This window comes from Numenius arquata, chromosome 6 (assembly GCF_964106895.1).
Source record: "Numenius arquata chromosome 6, bNumArq3.hap1.1, whole genome shotgun sequence".
NCBI lineage: Eukaryota > Metazoa > Chordata > Aves > Charadriiformes > Scolopacidae > Numenius > Numenius arquata.
Window position 1 is genome coordinate 21,965,615 of NC_133581.1, and position 23,444 is coordinate 21,989,058.

Here is a 23,444-nt window from a genome sequence, read left to right on the forward strand (position 1 = left end):
AAAACCTCAATTAAAATAAATTGTCATGGTATAAGATAACAGTTCTTTTCCAGACTAATAACCAATTTTAAAAAGTAGGAATGGTTGGTTTTCCCCAATGATTAGAGGATTAGAAACAACATTCACAAAGATCTCTGCTGAGATTTGTGCATATGTAGTCGGGGCTGACTGACAGCAGGTTTTGTTTTGTTTTCTACAGACAGTTTCTGAACATATCCAAAAATGTTCAACAGTGAATTGGTCAAGTCTATGGAAGATAAGGTATTTAGAACAGCCAATGCTACAATCTTTTGCGATAGTACATGAAAGAGTCCCACAATACCAAGTAATTGGGTAACAAAGCATCACTTGATTCCTAACTGAGAAGCGGAAACTATAGCGAATGAGAAAAAAAATAATGCTAAGATGCATATGCAATAATGGACTGCATCGTTGCCACTCAGAAAAGAGAATCTGAAATGTGTTTCACTTTAATGTGCTGTAGCCACCAGGAAAAAATTTCAAAGGCTTAGAATTATTAGGAAAGGAAATGGCAGGCACATACATAACTGTAAGACTTGGCATTTTGATCCTTGCAGTTCAAAAAGATACATTTGAACTAAAAGTCACAGATTAAAACAACAGTATCCAGAGGCTTGGAAGAGCTTTTGTACAAGAAAACATTGTATCAGAGGAGGTTCTCCAGCTTGGAAAAAAAAAACTATAGGACAGGAATAGAACAAGACATCTACATACCGACGAATAGAATCAATAATATAATACAGAATAATTCATTATTTCTCATTAAAATTAACTTGTAAGCATTACATAAAATGATTGTGTGTAGGTATAAAATATATGGAAGTCTTTCACAAAACAGAATGCATTGCCATGGACTGTTATGAAGGAGAAAAGAACAATGGGCTTAAAAACTCTCAGACAAAGAAACGGAGGACAAGCCACTGAGGATCCAGCATCCTTGTTAGCCCAAATGTATCCTACCATTGTGGAAGCCCCTTAAACCTGGAGGAGCATATGCCAGTGTATTTATCAAAAGCAGCAAGTGTCTCATTTCCTGATATTTTACACTCCTTCGCAGACTATCCAGGGCTGATTCCTGGACAATGAGATTGATCAACTTTTATTCTGGTCTTGGGTATCAATATTTTCATTGCTATTCAATGTAACTATCACAAGGGCATCAGAAAACCAAGACTTGGTTTTCAGTGTCTTCCCATAAACCTTGCATGACTATGGAAAGTAGCTCAACTATCAACAGCAAAACATTTCTAGTTGTAGCAGAATTAATAGATCTAAACCCACTGATCTGTTACGCTGCTAAATTTAATGTTTAAAACATAGCCTTCCAAAATTCACATGGTTTCCATAGCAGTAGAGCAGATACTTCAGGGAAGTGGAAGATAACACATACAGACTCATAAGAACACAACCTTGCAGAAATTTACAGTCAGCTTTTTGCCACTAGGTTGAAATTTAAACAATTTAAACAAAAAAGCAAGTTATCCTAAAGGTGTCTCAGCAGAAAGCACACATCTTATCTGCGCTCTCTCTCTTATTTGGGTCTGAAATACATACGTTCACTTTGCAAATCTTGTCCATGCATTTCTAGATTGAAGCTTAAGTTGTTTGTTTTCTCCTCTCACTCTGCATCAGCACTGTCACAGAGAACAACCTCACCCTCCCAAATAAGAAAACCTGAAGAAGGGGGTAACTCTTAATAAAATTAAATGCCAGATGACTCAGTTCAGACCACTGCATTCTTACTTTATTCAGTGCAAGATATAAAATACTGTGAAACTAAAATTGAAGAGGTATGTTCTTTTCTGCCACAGTTAAAATTGATAATCTGAAGAGACAAGAGTCATTAAGTTTCCTTCTTTGAACACACTTCAGAAACCAGTACTAAATTCAGTCCCTAATTTAATTAAGGTTTCCACTGTAGTATTGCTTTTGCAACCCACAAGTAAGGTATTTCCATAATAGGTAAAATAATGTACATAATATGCTGTTATCAAACTCATCACAGTAAATTAATACTTTAAAAGGAAAGCCTATAAGCACTATCATATTTAAGCAATAAGACATAAGAGGGTGAGCATATGCTGTAATAATGACACACCTTAATAATACAAGAAGTATGTCATTGTTATCCCATACTACACACCCTAAAATGCTTCAGTATAGATCACATCTATGTGTTTAACAAATGAAATTAGGATACTTAGAATAGATACCTATTTAGTGGCTGATAATCATAATGTTTCATCAAAAAAAACCCCATAAAACATGCCACAGAATATTCCTGCTCAGGTAACCATTTCTAACAATTTATTTTTATCATCATAAATTACAAACACAGACATGAAAAATATTCATGCCAACAAATGCACTCACCATTCCTACAAAAAACAAGAGAGACAGTGAAAAGGATCTCTTGTTTTCTAGAATTTTGAAGCGTTCTTGCAAGCTTAATGGTGAGTTTTGAAAGACAAGGTGCAGCTAAAAACCTTTAAATAGGCTCTTAGTTTTTTTGGTTAAACTGTTTCTGTCTTGCCATTTTAACAACCCAAGAAATGGTTTAATAAGACCAACCCACTTCAATTATCTCTATTACTTCACAGTCTGAACTCAGGGACAGAGGAGCTAAGTGGTTTTAGCCAAACTCTCCCACAACAGCACTGTACTACTTGCAGTCTAAAGCCAAAGTCAGCACACAAATGCGACATTCAATTACATTTTTCTTAATTATTTTATTATTCGGCTTGGAAGTAAACTGAAACATTTCAGAAAAACATATAATTGAACATTTGACTGAACACTAACTACTTAGCCTTTGCCACACAAAACACAAACAAAATTACGTTTCTGGCAGCCAGAATAAACAAAATCTAATGCTGATATGCCTTCATCTTAAACCCAACTGAAATGTATTTAAATATTTATCACATATGACTCCAAAGAATTTATTACTGCAATAAGCTTTCTCAGGCATACTCAAAATAACTCAACTACTTACTCTCTTCAGCTGAGGCATACTATTACAAAAAACTAACATCAACAATCTTTCAAGCTTGATCAAACTTGACAAAACGATTGTTATTTAATGGATTTCCATCCATTTAATATCTCTTTGGTTATATAATTGGAAACAGTTGCCCAATTCATGTGAATTTTTCTCAGTTGTATTACCCAAGAACAAAGAAAATTGTAGATACTAATTTATTATAATATTACCAAACAGTTTTCCAACTACACAGTTGGAAATGCTGCTAATCTTTTAGATGAAAGACGTTCAGATAAAAGGATGGGGTTTTGTCATTTTCTAAGTAACAATATTGATTAAAATGGAACTAGAAAAAAATCTTGAATTTTAAAATAGAAAACTTTGAAGACATCCTTATATAAATAATGCAGCCATAACCAAAACCAGCAACAAGTGATTTTTTCCAAGCAATTTTTGTTACTTGGTGCAAATGTGATAACCCGCTGTAGATGCTCAAAAGCTTCTCATATAGATATTGCTGCTGCTAGGACACATTGGTCATACGAGCAAAATATCTAAATTGGGGGTCAGGGGAGAATGTATTCCACACCCACTTTTTGAGAGGTCTTGCCAATTCCTCTGTTATTTGGGAAAAGGAGATCAGATTCAATATAGAAGACATGAAACAGATATGAAAATAGTCTAACAAATCTTAAAAATTGCAAATGCCAACAAGTCTCTACAAGTATATTACTGGGCCAGAATGAAGGAAAATCATTGTGAAATAAGCTTTTCTGGTATGCAGTTATAGCAAATAATCATGAGGTGATGCCGAGAACTAGACAAATCTGGTATTCAAAGAATGTTAAAAACATTGAGGTCACAAATGCACACTGTAATTTTAGTACTCACTTCTTATCCCACTATTTTGATATTAAATCTAATTCATTCTTCATTCTAAGCTTATAAGCTATGATTTAATGAACATCTCTCTTTTCCACATGCTGTAACGTATGTGGAAAAGGAAACAATGCAGTTAAAAATGAAGTGAGGTTGATTTTGTGTATGCCATTTACAGAACGGGAATATTGCTTGGTTTTAAAATACTACATTATAACATGGATTTTTCAGTAAATTTCCAAAGCAGATATTCTCTCAGACCGAAGTTTTGTACTTATTTATATTTTTCAGAATAAAAGAATGTTTCCTGCACTTTTAGCTCACAGGTAAACCTAAGACAAAGCATAACCAAAGTCATAATTGCACTGGGCTTTTTTAATACTAAAAGCATGTTTGCCTGATTATAGTCTGGGGTAATATAATGCCTCAATCTGCACGAAGTAATTACATAATCTGACCTTGTCCCGCCAGTTTGTTTTAGAGACACACTAGAATGGATTTGGGTTTAACTGCCTTTACTTAGCTAAAGGGATAAAACTTTAAGTTCTGAAGACATGGGGGGTGGAAGGGAGCAGAAGTTAAAGCCAGTTCTTATATTAAATTCCCCACAATTCATTGCAGAATGACAACAGGAATATTAGCAGCTCAGCAAAACAACAGATCATTTTATTTGGGGGTGGGGGGTGTTATTACACGTTATTTATTATATTAAAATTGTTTTATTCCTGATTTTATGTATATACTGGTTGCTTTAGCTCAAATAACTTGGCAAAGATTCCAGTCAGAATATGCTTACTTTTAACAAAAAAGAAGACAGACATTTTTTACTTGAGAATAACTGAAAACTTGTTCAGTATCTGTGTGTGATCTGTTTTTCATATCTCCTTTTGTTGACATAAATAATCTTCGTGAGAAATCATGTTTTAAGGCACCAGCCAGTGCAAGGAAAAAAAGAGCAAGTAGTCTGAGGACACCTATATGACATAACCTGGACAGAAAAGTTTCTTCAAAGACATCAGTAGGACCTCAGTTAGATACACAAATCCAAAAAGATGGGGAGGGGGTGTTGGTGTTTAAGGTTTTGTTTGTTTCTTCTTTTTCTTGAAGTCACACAAAATGGAGATATGTACTGCAATATCAATATTTTTATGCTAGGGAAACATGCAGAGCTTAGGTGACATTTCAGAGTCTACCCTTTTTTTTTTTTTTTTAACCCCCAAGGGAAAACACAGTAGCTACAAGAAACAAACAAATAAGATAGATACAGAAACAATCTGTAAATTGTACAGAACTCTGGTAACAGTAAGAGTAGTATCAAAACAAAGACAGTTGGGACATTGTACACAAGGTGATAGGAAATGTCATGTCCTATGTTCTCAGCTTGCATTAAAACCTGCAAGATTTGTGATATTTGGTTAGGGAAGCTCTTAAGCATAAGTTCCAAAAGCCATTCAAAAGAAGATCTGGGTACCAATGTTCTTCCTCTTTGCCCAGGTTCACTCAGCAGCTCAGATTTCATGAGTTGCAGGCTGGGAAAGAACTACAAACCATAAAGGGATCATCATACAAGTAGCATTAACTGCAACTAAAGCCTGAACTGCCTTATCTCCAAATCCGTGAAAGTTTGGGCTTCAGAGATCCATACTAGAGGCCAGTTCAAATGCTCAGTTTATTAGGCTATTGCTGATATAGAAATAAAACTCCTTTATAGTTTATCCTGGTGTCCGTTACAGCTAAATGAAAGCACCTGCTCAAATGATCCTATGACAGCATATCCCTGAAAAACATAAAGACACTGCAACCAAACACACCTGAAGGAGCTCTCTCTTAGCAACATTAAATAAGGCTATAACACCTCAAGGATCAGATTGCAGCATTAACACACTCATCTTAGAAATTTGCAAATTCAAAAGGTTTTGGGCTGCATCAGTTTATTTCTGACATTCACAGAGCAATGAAGACAGAGAAAGAATAAAAGTTTTGCTCAGACAAATCCAGGTAAACTGCTGACAAAATCATTGGTTCCACAATACTGGTGCCATACTCAGAATTCTCTATAAGAAGCCATGCTTATGGCAGATCCCCACTCAGGAGGATTTCAATACAAGGACAAAAAATTCTTCATCAGTGACTAGCCCTAAAATAAGCACTTGGAAAACAGATCTGAATAAATTCATATTTTTCTTCTTCCTCTTAACACAAATTGTATTTTGCATATAAATGTAGATTATTTCTTTGCTCTTTTACTTTACTATAATCAAAATCAAATTCCATAAAATTACTATTTATTGACCTTTACTTAAAATAAGGACATTTCTTCATTAAAATTCTCACAAATAATTTACAAATTACTAAAATCAGGGTATCAGACCCATATCATAAATTACTATAGAATAATACAGGAGGAAGAGTGGCATCTAAATAGCCTAGTTCCCTTTTATATCTTCTAACTTCCAAGTTCATTCATAAACTTTTCCTTTCCATCTAAAAATATTAGGTTTTGTATAAAAGAAAACAATATGCTACATGTTATTAGGAAATAGCCAAAAGAGTCTAAGAAGTCTGTACAGTAAAAACTGAAAGATCTGAAAGTGGTTTTGCCAATTCCATGCAATTAGTCAAAAGATGGCATCAACATGCTGTACTGAAACAGTATTAAGTAGTCTTTGCTTTATAAACAAATAATCCAACACCCCCAGCCTCAGGATTTATAAATTCAACTCCTTTTGACACTTAAGTTAGTGATGGTGCTTGAGGGCAACATGCTGCCTTTGAAAAAAATTGGAAATAAGCCTCTAAGTCCTTTCCCTAGGACTCTGCATGGAGCACTCTCAAACATGGAACCACTGAAATCAGCCACTTTCTCCCCAAGCCTGCAAGAGTGTTTGTGCCAGGTGTACGTCTAAACCACCCGGGTGCTCTGCCCTGTATGGAGTCCAGAAAGGAAAACCAGGAATTATACAAATCTACAAATTAGAAACATTCTTTTTTTCCTTTATATTGTTTTTTTTTTTTTTTTTTTTAAATGAACACAACTAGGACACAACTTCTATAACATATTAGGAGTAAGTACTTATACTGTATACATACATCACAAAAGTTTTCAAGTTTAAGAAGTCAAGCTTTAAAACCGTTGAGATGATTTAAGCCAGCAGAAGCAACCTGCAAACATGACAAAATTTCTATGAAGAGTACAAATCAAAAAGTTGGTCAAATTGGGGGGCTGGGGGAATATAATGATTTACAAGTCCTACCTATTAGAAATTCTTAGCATGAAAAGTATCAGCTTTAACAAAACAGAAGCCATTAATAAATTTGTGCAGAAAAACATAAAATAGCCTTTATTTTCCATTAGTCTGTTTTCTTGAACTATTAGAAAACATTCCAAACTGATTTATAGTCATAGGAATCAACTTCACTGATAAATTATTTCTGGATTCCCAGAACACATCCAATGACCCAGTTCAAATTTCACAATCTTGTATTCAGCCCAATAGACTGTATTTGATTAGATGCACATTATCTGCCTTTCTGCTCCTTCACACAACCCTAGAAAGGATAGCTTTGTGACAACTGGATATATAGTTATAAATTCAATAGACAACAGTCTTGCTTCCTGGCTCTCCAAAACCACACAAATTCTCAGCTCCCCGCACAAACACACAGAAAAACCAAACCAACCAAACAAAAACCCCCAGAAACTTCAGTCAAAAAATTGTCAAAATTACAGTACTTCAAGCATAAAAGAAGTTCCAATTTCTTACAGAGGGCTGAAAACAGTTATCTGTAATAATGAGCTGAAACAAAACATGGGAATTTGAAACAATAAATTGGTAAGTGGTTCTGAGGTACTTCACTTCAGTGCCCTACTGGATTGTTACATTTGTCCAAGTTTCATTTTCTCTCTTCCTCTCTGATAATTACGGGAACCTGATGCGACAGTGACAAAAAGAACTTTAAGAAAATGCTTGCTGTAGTTACAAGCAAGGACAAACACCTGAAAATCATGCCTAAAGACCAGATCTCATCTCTCTGGGTAATCTGCACAGATTTCTTCACTCGTCACCACTCCAGTGTCTCAGTTTGGTGTCTTCCCAATGAGTTACTACCATTTGTCTCTGCATAGGAGCAAACAAGCAGGCAGATAGACAGCCAAAACCTTAGATTTTCAGATTTACAAATCTAAAAAGAACCTCAGGAGAATATGCAAGTTGTTCGCCTTTTCATGCTGCACTGTTAGCCTCACACAAGTCATTCCTCATATGTATCTGGCATTAAAAAAAAAAAATAATACTGCTCAATAATTTAATTCTAAGTAGAGTGAGCTCCACCTATTTAAACATTTCCTACTGTTTACACCAAATCTTTGCTATAGTATCTATTCCTTATTACTCACCTTGTTCTCAAAGGACAAGGAAGACAGTTTACTCTCTTCCTTCTATTAATCCAAAGTCTTCTCATGTCTACCCTCTGGCCATCTCAGGATAGCGTTTACTTTTTTAAAAGCTAAACTTCCTTGATTCACGCTTAGCTCAAGATACACCACTCTGGTTTGCCAAGATGAAGAATGGTGAAATGCCAACACCTGTACAACTATATACTAACTTGACAAGGACAGTCACCTGCGTACGACACAAGAAACAATTGGAAAATAGTAGTTTTCTATAATAACAGATCTGAATGTTACAGTGCACATCAATACATCTCTAGTTATTTCTCTGTATTTGGGACATCAAAACAGTGCTGTAAACTCAGAAGGTATGGCACGTACAGTACTTTTAACTGACTTACAAGTGTATACTGGTTTGTGCCTTTCTGGAAAAATTTCTCTTTTGCTGCTTGCATTCCAAACTTGTACGATTTGTCTTCATATAGAATTATTCTGAAATAATTTTCAATTATAATTACTCCAAAGCGGAATAGTTCACTTAGAATAAAGAACCTCTTCTGATGTTAAGACTGTGTTCAGCTATTCAAAAACATACAGTCCTTTAAGGTAATCTATTCTGTTCATCCAAGTTAACTTTCAAACATAAAAAAACATTTATGCATAAAGACAAAGCACATCCATAATGATTTTAATATTTTATTTTCAAGGAAAATAAAGCTGAAAAGAATTAAAAATTAAAAATTTTCCCATAATTTTTCCTCTAAAAAAATTAAATATAATAGGATTTCCACTCTTCGTTTTTAGTTTCTAGACATATAACCCATTTTCAAATGATGTGTTTGAGATATATGTTGCTTTCCCTTTTTAGTCTAGACCATTTCTTAGCTCCTCTAAATAAACATGAAAAACGTTTATGTGTTCACACTGAGTACATACAGATAATAGAATAAACTGATAGGGAAAAAACCTTTAGTGAAACATACCAGCAACAAAACCATTTGTTCCAAGGGTATTATACACTCTAGTCTTGTATCCTGTGAAACTGGAGAGCACAAAGAATGCCCCATAATCCTGCAGATTTTCAGATCTCAGAGAAGCACATGGGGAGAGAAAAATGCCACAACTGTGTGAGAATCCTAGATCGGCTGGACACAGGCAGACAGAGCTGCTGAGGGGAAGAACTACAGATTATTCTCACATACCTGCAGGAGAGGTAACTCAAAGAGTAGGAATGATGATACTGATATGGTTCCAACATTGTAACAATATTTAAATGAAGCATAATCACATTTCCATCACTACATTCAGTGAATACCTTCATTATCTCTGTCTTTGCATATGGAGCTGTTTGGGGGCGGGGGGAGGGTACTTGTTTTGTTTTTTGTTGTGGTTTTTTTTTTTAAACAAGGAACACCAAAAAACATATAATAATAAACATTTCAGGACCTTCTGGAAAAGCAGGGTCTCCAGATGACTTCTCACAGATGAGTCTGTTAGTTATAAGCTGAAAATACCAAGATGCTCACAGAGTTTTGTAAATGCTGTAAAACCACATGACTCAACAGCGGGTCTCAGAATCTCTCCTGCTTGACTGTTAAGCAAAAACCCCACAAGCAGAGACTTACAGAAACGTCTGTGTTGCAGTCTTTCCTCCAATTTTTAAAGAAGATGAGAAAAACTTATGAAGAGGTAATACATAGACTGAATCACACACAAAGCTTAGGTGGAAAAGACCATCTTAGGCTACCAAGGATTACTTGTGGAGATGACAAATACCAAAAATAAAGAAAACCACCCCAAATCATTCTATGATTCTAAAAACCTGTGTACTTCTTAAGAAAGCTTATAAAAATGGCTTTCTCCTCCAGAAGATTTGAAAATAATTTAACTTAAAAAATCTTTGGGGGGGAGAAGGCATCTTAAAACACTTTGATAGTTATAAGAAAGGTCAGACTTCGATACATTATTTTTAATAATCTCCATGGAAAATTACAGAGTTGAAATTCCAAACAAGTGTCACTTCAATATTTTACCATTTTTACTAATAATGTTGACTGCATTATAAAGTGTTCCACTTACCTTTTTCTTTTGTTTGAAAATAAAACAAAAAAATAGATAAAACATATTAATTACACCCTTTCACAGTATTTAGTCAAGTAAGACCAAGTTTTGCTACACAAAGACTACTTTTAAGTCCTTAGCTTTCAATATAAAATTATTTTACTCCATTAGTGTACAAAATCCAAGAGTTAATATCCATTCAGTAAAAGCAGTGGGATTCTAAAAACAGAATATAACTATTTTACAGCACAGCAGAGACATTACTATAAAATACACCACATTTATGGTACTCTAAGATTTCCACTGGAGGCTAATATAGACAAGTTAAAGGAATACAAACTGAGTCCACAATGTAACTCCCATAAAGTTAGCTGTACTTTTGCTATCATCTGTTTTCTACTAACTGCCGAAAGCACCTGCGCTGCAATATAATGAAAATGAAAGAACACAATGCATTTAAGTGCTTCACTGAGGTCTGTCATGCAGTTGTTCATTAAATAATTACATACGCAATGATTCTTTAGAGGTAAAAGAAGTTTGAGGGGACAAAGAAAAAAAAAACTCACAAAAGCAAAATCTCTGCAGCTGACCGAGTGCACTGAAGGTTAAAGGGATGCTGTAGACAACCCTTTACTCGGATCCTTAAAAGCATTACTGTTGCAGAAAAATTGGCTTACAGATCAGCTAGCTAAGACTGAAGCTTTTAAAGATTAACCTCCTTAAAACTTTAATCACTTCAGACTTTAACTGGCTAATCTGCAACCCAGTTTGTCTCTTATGTCTTATTTAAAGTAAGTAGTGAAATGTTCGAGTATCAGATTTTTTTCTAGAAAAGATGCCACACACCACAGGGGTAAAACAAAAATAATACTACATGATTAGCACTGGAATTTTAAAACTATTACTTTTCCCAGCATCTGTAATGATTTTCAGAGATTCTGTATTGGGAATCTCTAAAAGTTTAGGAGTTCACTACTTTAAAATCTGACTGACTTTAAAAATGTCTTCAGCCAACTGACAGAAATTCTATTTTTCAATGTAATATTGAATTAAATATTTTTCAATTCTTCTCCCTGACCCAATTGTGAAGCTCCAACAGCAGTGTATATTCACTTAAGATCTCAGAGGTATAGCTGTCACTCATAAGTTACGTATATCGTCACACAGTGGAAATCTGTACAGGACTACACAGTTGGGTTCTGTCAAAAGACTAAGGTTGGTCAAAATACAGATGTACTTTGAAAATACATAAATACCACTCTCTACTGTCATTTGATTTCTTTTTTTTTTTTTTCTTCATGTCTCAGGTTAGTTGGAATTTGAAAGTTGAATTTCATAAAAGACATACTTCACATCTATTTAAAAGTTCATATCTGAAGTTGCTCAAAGGTGCAGAAATGCTAAGATTTACAGCAAAGATAAGGCTCTACACAAAGGAGGAATACGATCATTCCAACAACACGAACTCCTCCTCTGCTGGGAGGAAGCAGGCATCCTATGGGATCTCAAAGGGACACATACAGCCTTGCTTCAGAAGCATTTCTTAGCTTACATGTGTTATGATACTATCTTCAAAGGATTGTATTAAGTAACAGTTTTTAAAATTTACAATTAAATTTTATAATTTAAGTAATTATTTGGATAAGGTGATTAACTTGTCTAGAAATGTATGTTCATTTCTATACTTGCACATACTTGAAAATTACTAATTCATGACACTACTACTACTAACATCATTACAGATTATAGTGGAAAATTTTCTTCCCTGCTACTCACGATCTGCACAAACACATTATATCTAGTTTAAACCTAAGACAACGTATCTGTTTCTAGGTATGACTTTCATTGGCCTAATTAAAATTAGCCTCCCAACGCTGAGTAATGCAGATGACATTTACTTTAGCTAATTTAGCTCTGGGACAAAAATGAGTTTACATTGTAATATTACATACCAAAGCTTCCTCCTTTGATGTATAACTAGTTATGTCTAGAAAGGTATACAGCAGAATTAAAACTGGATTATAAGTAAGAAAAATATGCAGAAATATAAAAGCTAACATTCAACAACACAGGATTCTTTCTACAAGCAAGAACAACAAGTTTGATTATCCTAATTTTAAACTGCTCTGTATGTCTCAGCTGATTTTAGAGGGTTATTTTTAAACTTAAGCTGTATCTGTGTAAAGCTGAAATAACTTGTCTGAGACAGACAGACTGTGGAGGATACCCAAGCATATTCATTTAAAGTATCACAACAGGCAACTATCAGATTAGTATGTTTCATGATTTCCGCATTCTTCTGAAAACCAATGACTTAGATGTTTTTCTGAGCCAAATACTTTATTAACTTTAAGAATGAGTATAAATATCTATTTAATCCTCAAAGTCAGCTTACTGAGGAACCTCACTTTGACTTGTATTTGTCAATAAACTGCAGATGGACTGCTGTTTGCCAGTAAACTGAAGATGCTCAGATTCCAAGCTGAAATTAAAAAAAAAAAAAAAAAAAAAAAAAAATGTTTCTTTTGTTCCTCTTGAATAGCCCACGAAAGTTTCCAGCAAATGGAAGATGAGCATCTTACTGCTTTTGAAGTATCAGTCAATATGTATGATATATAATATTAACAAATATCATACCTTATTCTCAGTTACATCACACAATTCAACAAATGGTATTAAAAAGTTCTAGGGCCCTTACTAGCTACTGTAATGATCAATAATCCACTACAAAAAACTTCAGATATGTTTCACAGCACTTTGCAGAAACTTATCAAAGTTTCTGTATTCATTTATAAACAAAAAAGTTAAAAGCTGCGAAGCCATTAGAGAAATGGCAAATGCAAAGAGTGTAAGATTAAAAAAAATCTCTTCAGGTAATTTGGTGAGATGCAGACACGTAGAAGCTCTAAGAAGATACAATGACCGAGACCTACTGACAGTATCTTTCCCTCAACAGAGACTCATGGCTTTGCTCTACCACTGACAACCAGAAGACACACAATTTATTTAACAAGACAAACTAAAACACTGGACTTCAATAAAATTTCATAAAGGATATTTCTGTTTAATTTCAGACAATGTGTTTATTCCATAACTTATGTGTTTGTTAAACAAGACCAGAACATAGCTAACACACTACACTCATAACAATAGAAACAGTTTAAGTAACTCCTAATCCTTTAATACAGAATATATAGACACCAAATACAACACTCTTAAGTAAAGTTCAAGCTGCAATTACATTTTATAATTACGCAATTCTCTACATATTTGTGTCAAATTAACAAAGCTACAAATATAGTCAAGGCTAAACGTTGAAATAGGGACATCATCTTTCCTAGATAACTCCTAGATGTTCTCAAAATGATCCCTTTTCACTCAGCCAAGGGCAGGTCCGTTAGGCACAGTTTTACCCATGTTAGCCCATTTTTCAAAACTGTGTGCAATAAAATGAAAAATATTATCTGCCGTTTTTTTATTATTTAACTTTAAAATTACCTGCACAACTCCACTCCCTACATTGTCTTAATTTATGTTGCAGAAATCTGATCACATGAATTAAAGCCCAGAGATGTGGGGGACATGCAGGCTTGGGGAAAGAGAAGAGCCTTCCACAGAAGTCTCAGAGGATTGTGTCTATTAGTTTTTGGCTGGAGCTTGGACTAGCGGCATCTCTAAAAGCTATGGAGACCACAAGGGATCCAAACAGTCATTTTCCTTTAACGTATTAAAGCTTGGGGTATGGGAGTGGGCATAGGTCTTTGCCACTATTTCCCCCCAACCTTGTCTCATAAAATGCCATTAACAACATGAATAGGAAACAACTATCAGACCATATCACCCACTAGATGCCAAGACAAATTATCTGATTCAACCTATATTATTTGGCAAAAAAAAAACTTAAAAAAAATCCAAATGTCCAAATTCACAGGAAAATAATTCCCTTTACAACAGAGCGGGGGGCGGATGGGGAGGGAAGAGCGGTGAGATCTTCACCAATTATCAGCCAAAGATCTCCACGATTCATGGCAGAAGGACTAACTTTTGACAGAAGACTCAAAAATCAAATCTCCCTTCAATCCTATCACTGAGCATGAAAAGCTTTGGCCTTTTTTTTTCCTTCATGAAAACACAGTGAAGACAGCTTAACACGTTTTTCGAGAAACCATATAATTCCATAAAGATCCTTCACTCAAAGGAGAGGAAGAACACTTAAGAGGATTTTAACTCAAATTACTCATAAAACTAAATTATATTCATAAATATATCTACCTTCATTCTCATATACATTTATGTCAACTACTCTATTCTTACCTTCTTTCTCTCTCTCATCCCTCCCGCCAGGTTTGCCTATTACTCTCAATGATACTAAAGCTCCTCTTAAGGTGACAAACAGAAAACCATAACACATCTTTTCTTATTTCATTTCCATGAACCATGATTAATGTTGATTCATGTTACCCTCACCCAAAACTGAAAAAAACATCCTGCCAAAATCTGAGTTTTGTAAGTAATTTACTTTAGTACTTGCTCTTTGCATCATCTCTAACTCCACAATCTTAATGAATTGAAATTTTATTACCGCATTTGGGAAACAAATGAAAATTTCACTAATTTTGCCAACTGGCTGAATAGATGTTCTTAACTTTTAAGTCATCAGATTTCATTTTACTTGGAAAGTTTAAAGTCTTCACGGCTTTGCCTAATGAGCCATTTGAGAACTGATACAAAAATAATATTTTGTTCAATCAAGAAAAAAAAAATCTTTTAGAAAGGTGTTTCTTGTAGTGTTAACATCCTACAATTAAACTTGAATGGGAAATGACATTTGGGTACAGATATATCACTTAAGAAGCTTCACTGCTTTAAGAGAAGCTCTGATCATTTATTTCAAAACTTCACTGGAAGTCAGACACATTACTTTCTTTGAAATAGGTAAGGAAGATTTGTATGACAAAACATCTCAGTACAACTCAAACTCTTGCAGTCGTTTAAGGCAAGATCAAACCACATAGTTCAACCCCAACGGAGTGGTTAAAAAAAGAAAACTTCCCTAAGCCTTGGCATCAAAGTTTATTTCTCCTCTAATGAGCTACAACTGTGTGTAGCATATTAAAAAGCCACTTATCTGAACTCAGTCAGCAGTCATCAAGCACATGCTGGCTAGGCATGCATTAAGCAGAGGATTACCAGCTAGAGCAAACAGCAATTGCTATACAGAGTGGTATAATGTTGTAACAGTAGTAGAAACACTTGAGAGAAAGCAGGAGCTTCCACTGTTTCAGCACAGCACTACATTGCCAAATGTAGTATTATGCAAGCGTACCACAAACACTGTAACTATCCGTCACGTGTATCACAAACAATGCTTACACCAGTAATTAATGTATGACATCCCCCCAAAACATATGGCTTATGCTTGACTATGAAGAAACGAAAACCACACTGTTGAAGAAAACGAGCAACCAGTCGCGTACACCAGCACACAGTGAATAACATAAACCTCCGCTACACCAGAGAGCAAGCAGTAAGCACCAAGATCCCCTCCCCTCTCTTCTCTGGAGAAGACAACACATGGCCAATGGCACGTTATGACTAAGTAAGTGAGCTGAGCATTGGCTGCAAGGTATCACACTGGTAAAAGCTTGCTATATCTGTGTAATAAACTCAGTGAAGAGTCTGTGTCTTTGCTCTCTGCAGCTGATTTTGTCCCACAGTACAAAGACTTCTATTGCAACATTTCCTAGAGGCCATCTCCTTCTCTAGCTCATCTTGCCCCAGAAGTTCCTAAGCTCACAGCAGTAAGAGTTTCACTCCAACTTCTCAGAAATCTAATTTGCATAGTATGACCACAGTATTTCATTTATCTGCAGGATTTTTAGAGTCCCTGATCCAGATGAGTAAGATATACCTTTTCATTGCATCTCACATCATGAGACCAAGGAAGAGAATGAAGTTGTACTTGATGAATTCTCGGAGAGGGCGTTTAAAATAGATCACTGTACTGCCTTGCTCAGTGTCCCGTTTCTGTAAGCACCCGTTATGCCATATGTCAAGGGCAGAATACTGAGTAAAGACCGACCATTTTAATTAAGTCAGTTTATTGGCATATTATTTTTAATTCTTTTTCTAATCTACAATATACAGTTGTATAAATACACATTTGTATTTATTTGAACATGACAATGAGAAGCCATCTGCCATCTGAAGGATGCTTCTAAAAATGTAGTCAATGATAAAATTACTGACACAAACATTTATATTACATACACTACTTCTAAAATTGCAGCAGACTTCTTCTGTATTCCAGGAATATCTACTTAGTGGTACAGACCAGAATAAATTATCTTCTGTTAGCCAAAATTATTATTCTTAAAACTATTATCTACTCCCTCTACTCACGTAATTTCTATCCATTCCCTGTCAGGTTAGACAACACAGATCATCGCATGAAGGCAGATGTATCTTCCAATTGTACGTGAAAGAAATCCTAAAAATTACAAAATGTAATGCAAACTTACCAACTCTATTCCCTGTGGAAAAGGAGTGTCCTCCCAGTCCTTCTGAGGAAATCTTTGTATTATTTTTCCCAAACCTTCTGTTGGGCCTGCTGAAAGATAAAATTCAGTTATTTAGAGGCAAACTGGTGAAATATAAATCACCATAGATTTCAGAATATTTTCAGAATATACCAAATATTAGGAAATATTTTGCCACAAGAGGCAGAACAGGCTCCTCAAATGTGTCTTGCAAGTCATGTAATAAATAGTATTCTCTAGTAGTAACACAAGAAGCCACTACATGAAATGAAGCTGCAAGCTGCGTCCAGCCTATGGCCATCACGCATTTGTTCAAAGTGACAGGTGGTCACTGGTAATTCTAGTCTCTCTCTACAAACAGTAGTAAATTAAAAACTAATATCATGGATAATGTGATATTTAAAAAAGAAATTAAACATTTGCCAACAAGCGGTCTTTACAGAAGTCTATAGATTAAAAATCCACACGATTTATCCAGGATACTCTAGTTCCTTGCCAGTATTTCTAGCCGGTTTCCCTGGACAAGTCAGCAGTGATTTTCTACACAGAAAGGTGTGGAGAAAAACTGTAAATTTCTGATAACTTCTCTGATGCAATTTCCTCCCCCCCCCCCTTCCTCTTTTAAAGCCACAGCGCTATAGATAGTAAGCCCTTCAGAAACACCACAAATATTCAACTGTAGTGTCCTGTCATCCTGAATGGTACAGGAATGCACATATAAATATGAATTTTCTTCTTCACCTGCTGAAGTCCTGGAGTAAATATTGAAAAAAAGCTTAACTTTTTTTTATTGAATTTAAGCTCTGGGACACACCACAATATAATGTGGCAAAGTGAAAGCAATTCTTACATAAATCAATACTACCCCAAAGGAATGTTGAACGCTAGGACCATTCTGAACTAAGCCACTACACAACGCAAAGCATGCAATCAGTAGCCCACAACTTAACATTTTCCATATTTAAAGCACGGTACAAAAGTGGGAAGAATGATATAAAGGCAAGCTGCCACCACTGCAAGCATGGATAAAGGTTTAATTTAAAATAAAATCAGATATTTTGGAAACCAGTTTTCATGAAACTATACATAAAACTTCCTATATAGCAAAGTTGAAATTTTCAACCATTTAAAGTATCTTTCAAGAGTTTTAATAATTTATGCTGACCCATCCCATCCAATTGTATCACCCTTTCTCTAAAGTCATATTACAAAGCTTTGAGATCAAGTATTTTTATTTTTAAACATTTTCTTGTGAAATTCTCAAAGCTATACTTTGATATTATGAAACAGTACAAATTCTGCATTAGTAGTAGCAGTCCATATGTGTTGCTTCCTCTGCAGACAACCAAGCAGCAGCAATGAATACATTATTTTCCTGGCTTTACCATAAAAAACAACTTTCAGTCTGACACAACTCAAGTCTGCTAGCATAAAGCAATTCATAAATCAATGTTATGGTGGAAAAAAATATGCTTCCTTTAAGCTTCCTGGTAATTTACAGTTTCAGTTTGCTTCTGTCTTGAAACCCACAATAAATTTTACAGAACATTTGGGTAGAATCAATCTGACAATTTACTAAGAAGTATTTTCTTCAGTTTATGGGGGTTTTGGGAGGTTTTTTGGGTTTTTGTTTTTTGTTTTTACACTTAACGTTCTACGATTTTTTCTTTAAAATAATTTAGGAACAGATGTTCTTGGTACAATGTGCACATAAACTACACAGAGTAACGCCAAACAACAATCTACCCCCAAGATAGCACATGCTGATTATAATTCCCTGCAATCAGACTGGGTTAGCTATGAGATGTACATAGCAGTAAGAGACGGAATCAGCAAGTTAAAAGCCAAAAGGAGAAATCATAGAATCATAGAACTGTTAGATTTGGAAGGGACCTTAAAGATCTTCGAGTTCCACCCCACCCCCCTTGCCATGGGCAGGGACACCTCCCACTAGAGCAGGTTGCTCAAAGCCCCATCCGACCTGGCCTTGAACACTTCCAGGGATGGGGCATCCACAACTTCTCTGGGCAACCTGTTTCAGTGTCTCACCAGCCTCACAGTAAAGAATTTCTTCCTAATATCCAATCTCAATGTCCCTAATTTAAGTCTCCCCTCTTCCAGTTTAAAATCATTACTCCTCATCCTATTGCTCCACTCCCTGACAAAGAGTCCCTCCCCATCTCTCCCGTAGGACCCCTTCAGGTACTGAAAGGCCGCTATAAGGTCTCTCCGGAGCCTTCTCTTCTCCAGGCTGGAAAACCCCAACTCTTTCAGCCTGTTTTCACAGGAGACGTGCTCCAGCTCTCTGATCATCTTTGTGGCCAGTTTAGGGAGAAGCTGCAGAGGTGCTGAGAAAGCAGTTAGGATATGCCAGAAACCAAGGAACAAAGACATGGCTACAGCTGCAGTTTTTGTAGGGAAAGGGAGCTCCGCATCTATTACGCTGCAAGAACCAAATAGGGTCATCAGTCACTAACTTCAATTGTTTAAGATCAAGTGTTGCCTCACATACACTTTCTGAAACAGCATCTTCTACTGAATTATCAGTTCTCTCCCCACACTGTTTCATCTCAACATCCTTCCAAAATTAGGAAGCATAAATGGAAAGGCTTTACCATTCCCTCCCTAAACAGCTCTCCGAAGAGCAGTCACACACCTTCCCTCCCAAGGCAAGCAAAGATACTCCTGCATTCCTCCTTTCTTCTACAGACATCCAGTCCCTGTTTCCTTCTTTCATGTAAAAAAAAAGAACAGAACAGCTACATTTTCAACTAGATATGGCAAGAACTGATAAATATTTTGTTGTGAGCATGCAATAAACAGCCTTTAGCCTTCGCCTGCTCTCCTCTAACCCTTCACATTTGGTACCCCACTCAGAGAACTCCTCTTTCTTCCCATTCCTTTATGGAGTCACCTACTGCACGTCACTTGATTGCCTCTACTACTCTCTTCACTCTGAGGGGGCTGTTCCTTCACTGACTCAGCATCAGAACTTCTTCCCTTGTTAAGTTGAAGTCTCAAATTACCATGATATCTGTATTTCCTTAGTCATATCTTTATCAAATCTCTTCTTCCTCCAGTTGTCCTAACAGTGGCAGGTGGAGCAAGGAAGAGACAGCAAACAAATTCAGCCAAGACAGCAGTGAGCACAAGCACCCTCCAAGTGGAGCAGAACTTGTGGTTGAGAGGCCAACAACAAGAAAGGGCAGAACAACCAAGGTCAGAGATACTGAGATTTCCTGGAAAGGAAGTATCAAAGAACTACATCAGCAAAAAGCGTTCAGTCCCTGCTATGTGTAACTGCCCTAAGTTTCTCTGTGGGAACACAGGCGACAGGCTTTTTTACCCTGAATCCACACCAGTTCTCAAAAGACTGAGACCTCTGACACTACCAACTGCACCTATAAATAATGAAATCCAGGAAAGCAGCTCAAAATTTCTTCTTCATGTTTTGAAGCTAATAATTCCTTTTAGTTCTCTTTTTATTAGACTAGTAGAAAGATACTCCCTTCATTACAGTATAGAAACTTCTTTTAATTCAGAACTAAGAGATGTAACATTCACTCCTTTATGTCAAAATGTTATCAGTCTTTTTAGGTTACTTTCCTTGAAGGCCACTAATGCCTGCCACCAGCATTAAAAGACCTTACTGCATATAATTCCATTTTGCTTTCAAGATGGATTATAAACCTCAGTAGGAATCTACCTGAAAGAAATGCACCTCTGAACATTTTCTGAAAGCCAGACTGAACTTCTTATGCTACGTGAACTTGCACTTCAGTTCATCTCTGGGATCAAAGGGAAATCATTCCAAAACAACTAGTAATTAAAAAAAAGTTAAGATACCTTGAAATCATTATATATAGAATAAAACGTTCTAAGTACTATTTAGAAGACATAATTTTGCACTTTTCTGCACATGCATTATTCTTCTCTTAAAGTCTCAAGTAAAGCCAAGGCGAATCCTTAACTAGATTTTTAGCATGGACCCTTGAATCCTTCTACTTTCAAATTGTTTTACTCCTCTCTACTACCTAACACAGATTTTCTGTACAACACTCCTACATGCTTCGAATTTTTTCCTCTGGAGTACTGAAGGCTGGCAGAGGAGGCTTTCAAAATTGCCATCGAATGGATGCTTTATAGTGGTCTAATTGAAGCCACAGTTTTCAATCTGATTGCGTAACACTTCTTACTAATAGATATAAAATTAAGACATACAAAGATGTACAAATACATGCAAACTGGTTTAGGTTGCTCTTCAGCGGGAAGTAAGTGCTTTCAAGAAGAAAAAAAGTTAGTAGCAGCAATAAGTTCTAGCCACTTGGAGCTTGGTTCAGAACATTCCAAATAGTTTTACAAGGTGACTTAAAAATATAATAGAGCACACCATCGTATTGTACTATATCCTCCTTGTAGTTAAGATTAGATTACCCTCAGTATGATAATAATATGCGTTAAATCACTCTAGATACTCAACAGATTCAGAAACTTGCCTTTAGCATTACCTAATAGATTTATGTATTGATTCATTAGGTCTGAAACATCACCTGTTCTAACCAGCTTAAAATGTCCTCAAAGATAATTAGCAGATTCTACACAGTATGTATGGACTAGACAAAGGTTTGTTTATTAACAACTGGCTGCTTCATTACTGTCACAGGAAAACTTGTCTTGACCCAGGGAATTGGTACCTCAATTTAATTTACGCCAGCTAAAACAAAGTTTTGACCACTGATTCAGGTACAAAGACAACAGTAAACAATTAAACAAACATCTGGGAACACATCTTTCCTTTCCCTTCTCAGGCTCGAACTTCAGTCCAGCACTTTTCCTCCCCAGCCCCGAACCACAGCTTCCCTTGTCAATCCTTCCATCCCAAATCATTTGGTGAGGTGACGGGCAGTAGAGGAGGTTGGGGTCATGCACGTAGCAGTTTTATTCTGCTGTTCCTTGCCTCTTGTTAATTTTCTTATGCTTCAGCAGAGATCTACATGCTATAGTCCTTCCAGGGGTGTCCGCAACCTGGCACAGGTTGCTGGGGGCCAGCGTCCCTCAGGGGGTGTGCTGCTTCTGGCATGGAGCACCTCCTTCCAACAGTGTGTCTCTAGCTCTGTCCCCAGCAATGTCCCCTTTCACATCTCCTGCCTCTCATGGCTGTTGCCCTGTCTGAAATGCAAGTAAGCAGATGCGCCACTGGTTCCTCAAGCTAACTGAGGTTTTGGCACACACTGGGGTGTTTACACTGATTTCAAAGCTGGCTGGAAGCAGCTGTGACAGGCACGGGGCAGTTCCTGACCTTCTCTCATACAACCTGCCCCCTGCTCCCAAAACTCAGCAGTTTATGCCCAGTACAGTTATTCCTGATTTTTCCATCTTAGAGACCACTGTTGGCAAAACACTCTTGAAAAAAGAAACGCTTTCTCTCTACCTCCAGTTCAAGTGAAACTGATTCGGCACCCAAGTTTAAAAAAAAAATAAAAAAATAAAAAAATAAAAATTGAGAAGGATCCTTTTCACAGAAGTGTCAAAAAGATTCCAGTCATTAAACAGTCAAAAGTTAAGGCCTGCAGCACTTCAGATGAATCTTCAGAAAATCATCAACTTAAATATAAAGAAAGATCGAAGTTGGAAAAAAGACTTTACAGAAGGATGCATGAAGGATACATCATAGAAAAGCAACGCTTTAAAGGAAAAAAATTAAATTGAATAGTTCTGTATCCAAGATATTAGCATCAGAAAAAATAAGTATTTACATCCATCAGATGTGAATAAAAAAATCCAAACCAAACCAAACAAAAAAGCATTGTTAATCCTTCCACAGAAAAGTCCTGTGATAGAGATTTACAAATCTACTTATAATGCATAAAATCTAACTACTTCACACGGTTTCTTAAATTGTATACAACAAATAGGTGGGAAACATCTTTCCATCCCACCAGAATGGGACAGGATTTAGGGTTTTTTTAATGAATCTGCATTCATTCTAAATCAGGGCAATTCTTCAAAATCTCAGAGCTATATATATTTCAAATTACAAAGTAAAATTCATTGCAATTTGATAAACTTAGAAAATAAATAAAATAATTACTTTCAACTACCCAAGTTACTAAACTGCAAGTTGCATTCTTTGTAAAAAGTTTATGCCCAGGAACATTTGAAACAATCTCCATGCTACAGGCAGTGAGGATCTGGCCTGCTCTTGCCACATGAAGCTTCTTACGTTGATTAGAAATGTATTTCACCCAAATACAGAAATTTACATTTAATCCTTCTACAGAAGCAAAAAGATAGATAGACGAGGTCTGTCTTACGGACTCTACTCCTTTACGTGAATGCTAATACAAAGTAATTTGCTTAACGCTGCTAACCAAGATTAAAAAGACTACAAGAGAAGACTCAGGAGCTGCACTCCCATTTAATAATAAAAGCAATTCAGTACAGTATGCTCAGCACATTTTTCCAATACTTTCTATAGCATAATTACTATTGATTCTCTGCTGGCATTTTTAAATCCAACAAGCTAAATAATAGTAAAACCGTAGTCCCTAAATCTCATGGTTTGGGGTGA

At 36.0% G+C, this 23,444-nt stretch overlaps 1 protein-coding gene across 1 annotated transcript in view; it reads right to left on the minus strand.

Annotated features, from left to right (window-relative positions):
- Positions 1-23,444, minus strand: part of SBF2 (SET binding factor 2) — a 272,334-nt gene that overhangs the window by 204,525 nt on the left and 44,365 nt on the right. Inside the window, exon 2 of the mRNA XM_074149757.1 lies at positions 16,856-16,941. Within this exon, the coding sequence (XP_074005858.1) occupies positions 16,856-16,941 (86 nt within the window). The remainder of the gene's footprint in view (positions 1-16,855; positions 16,942-23,444) is intronic.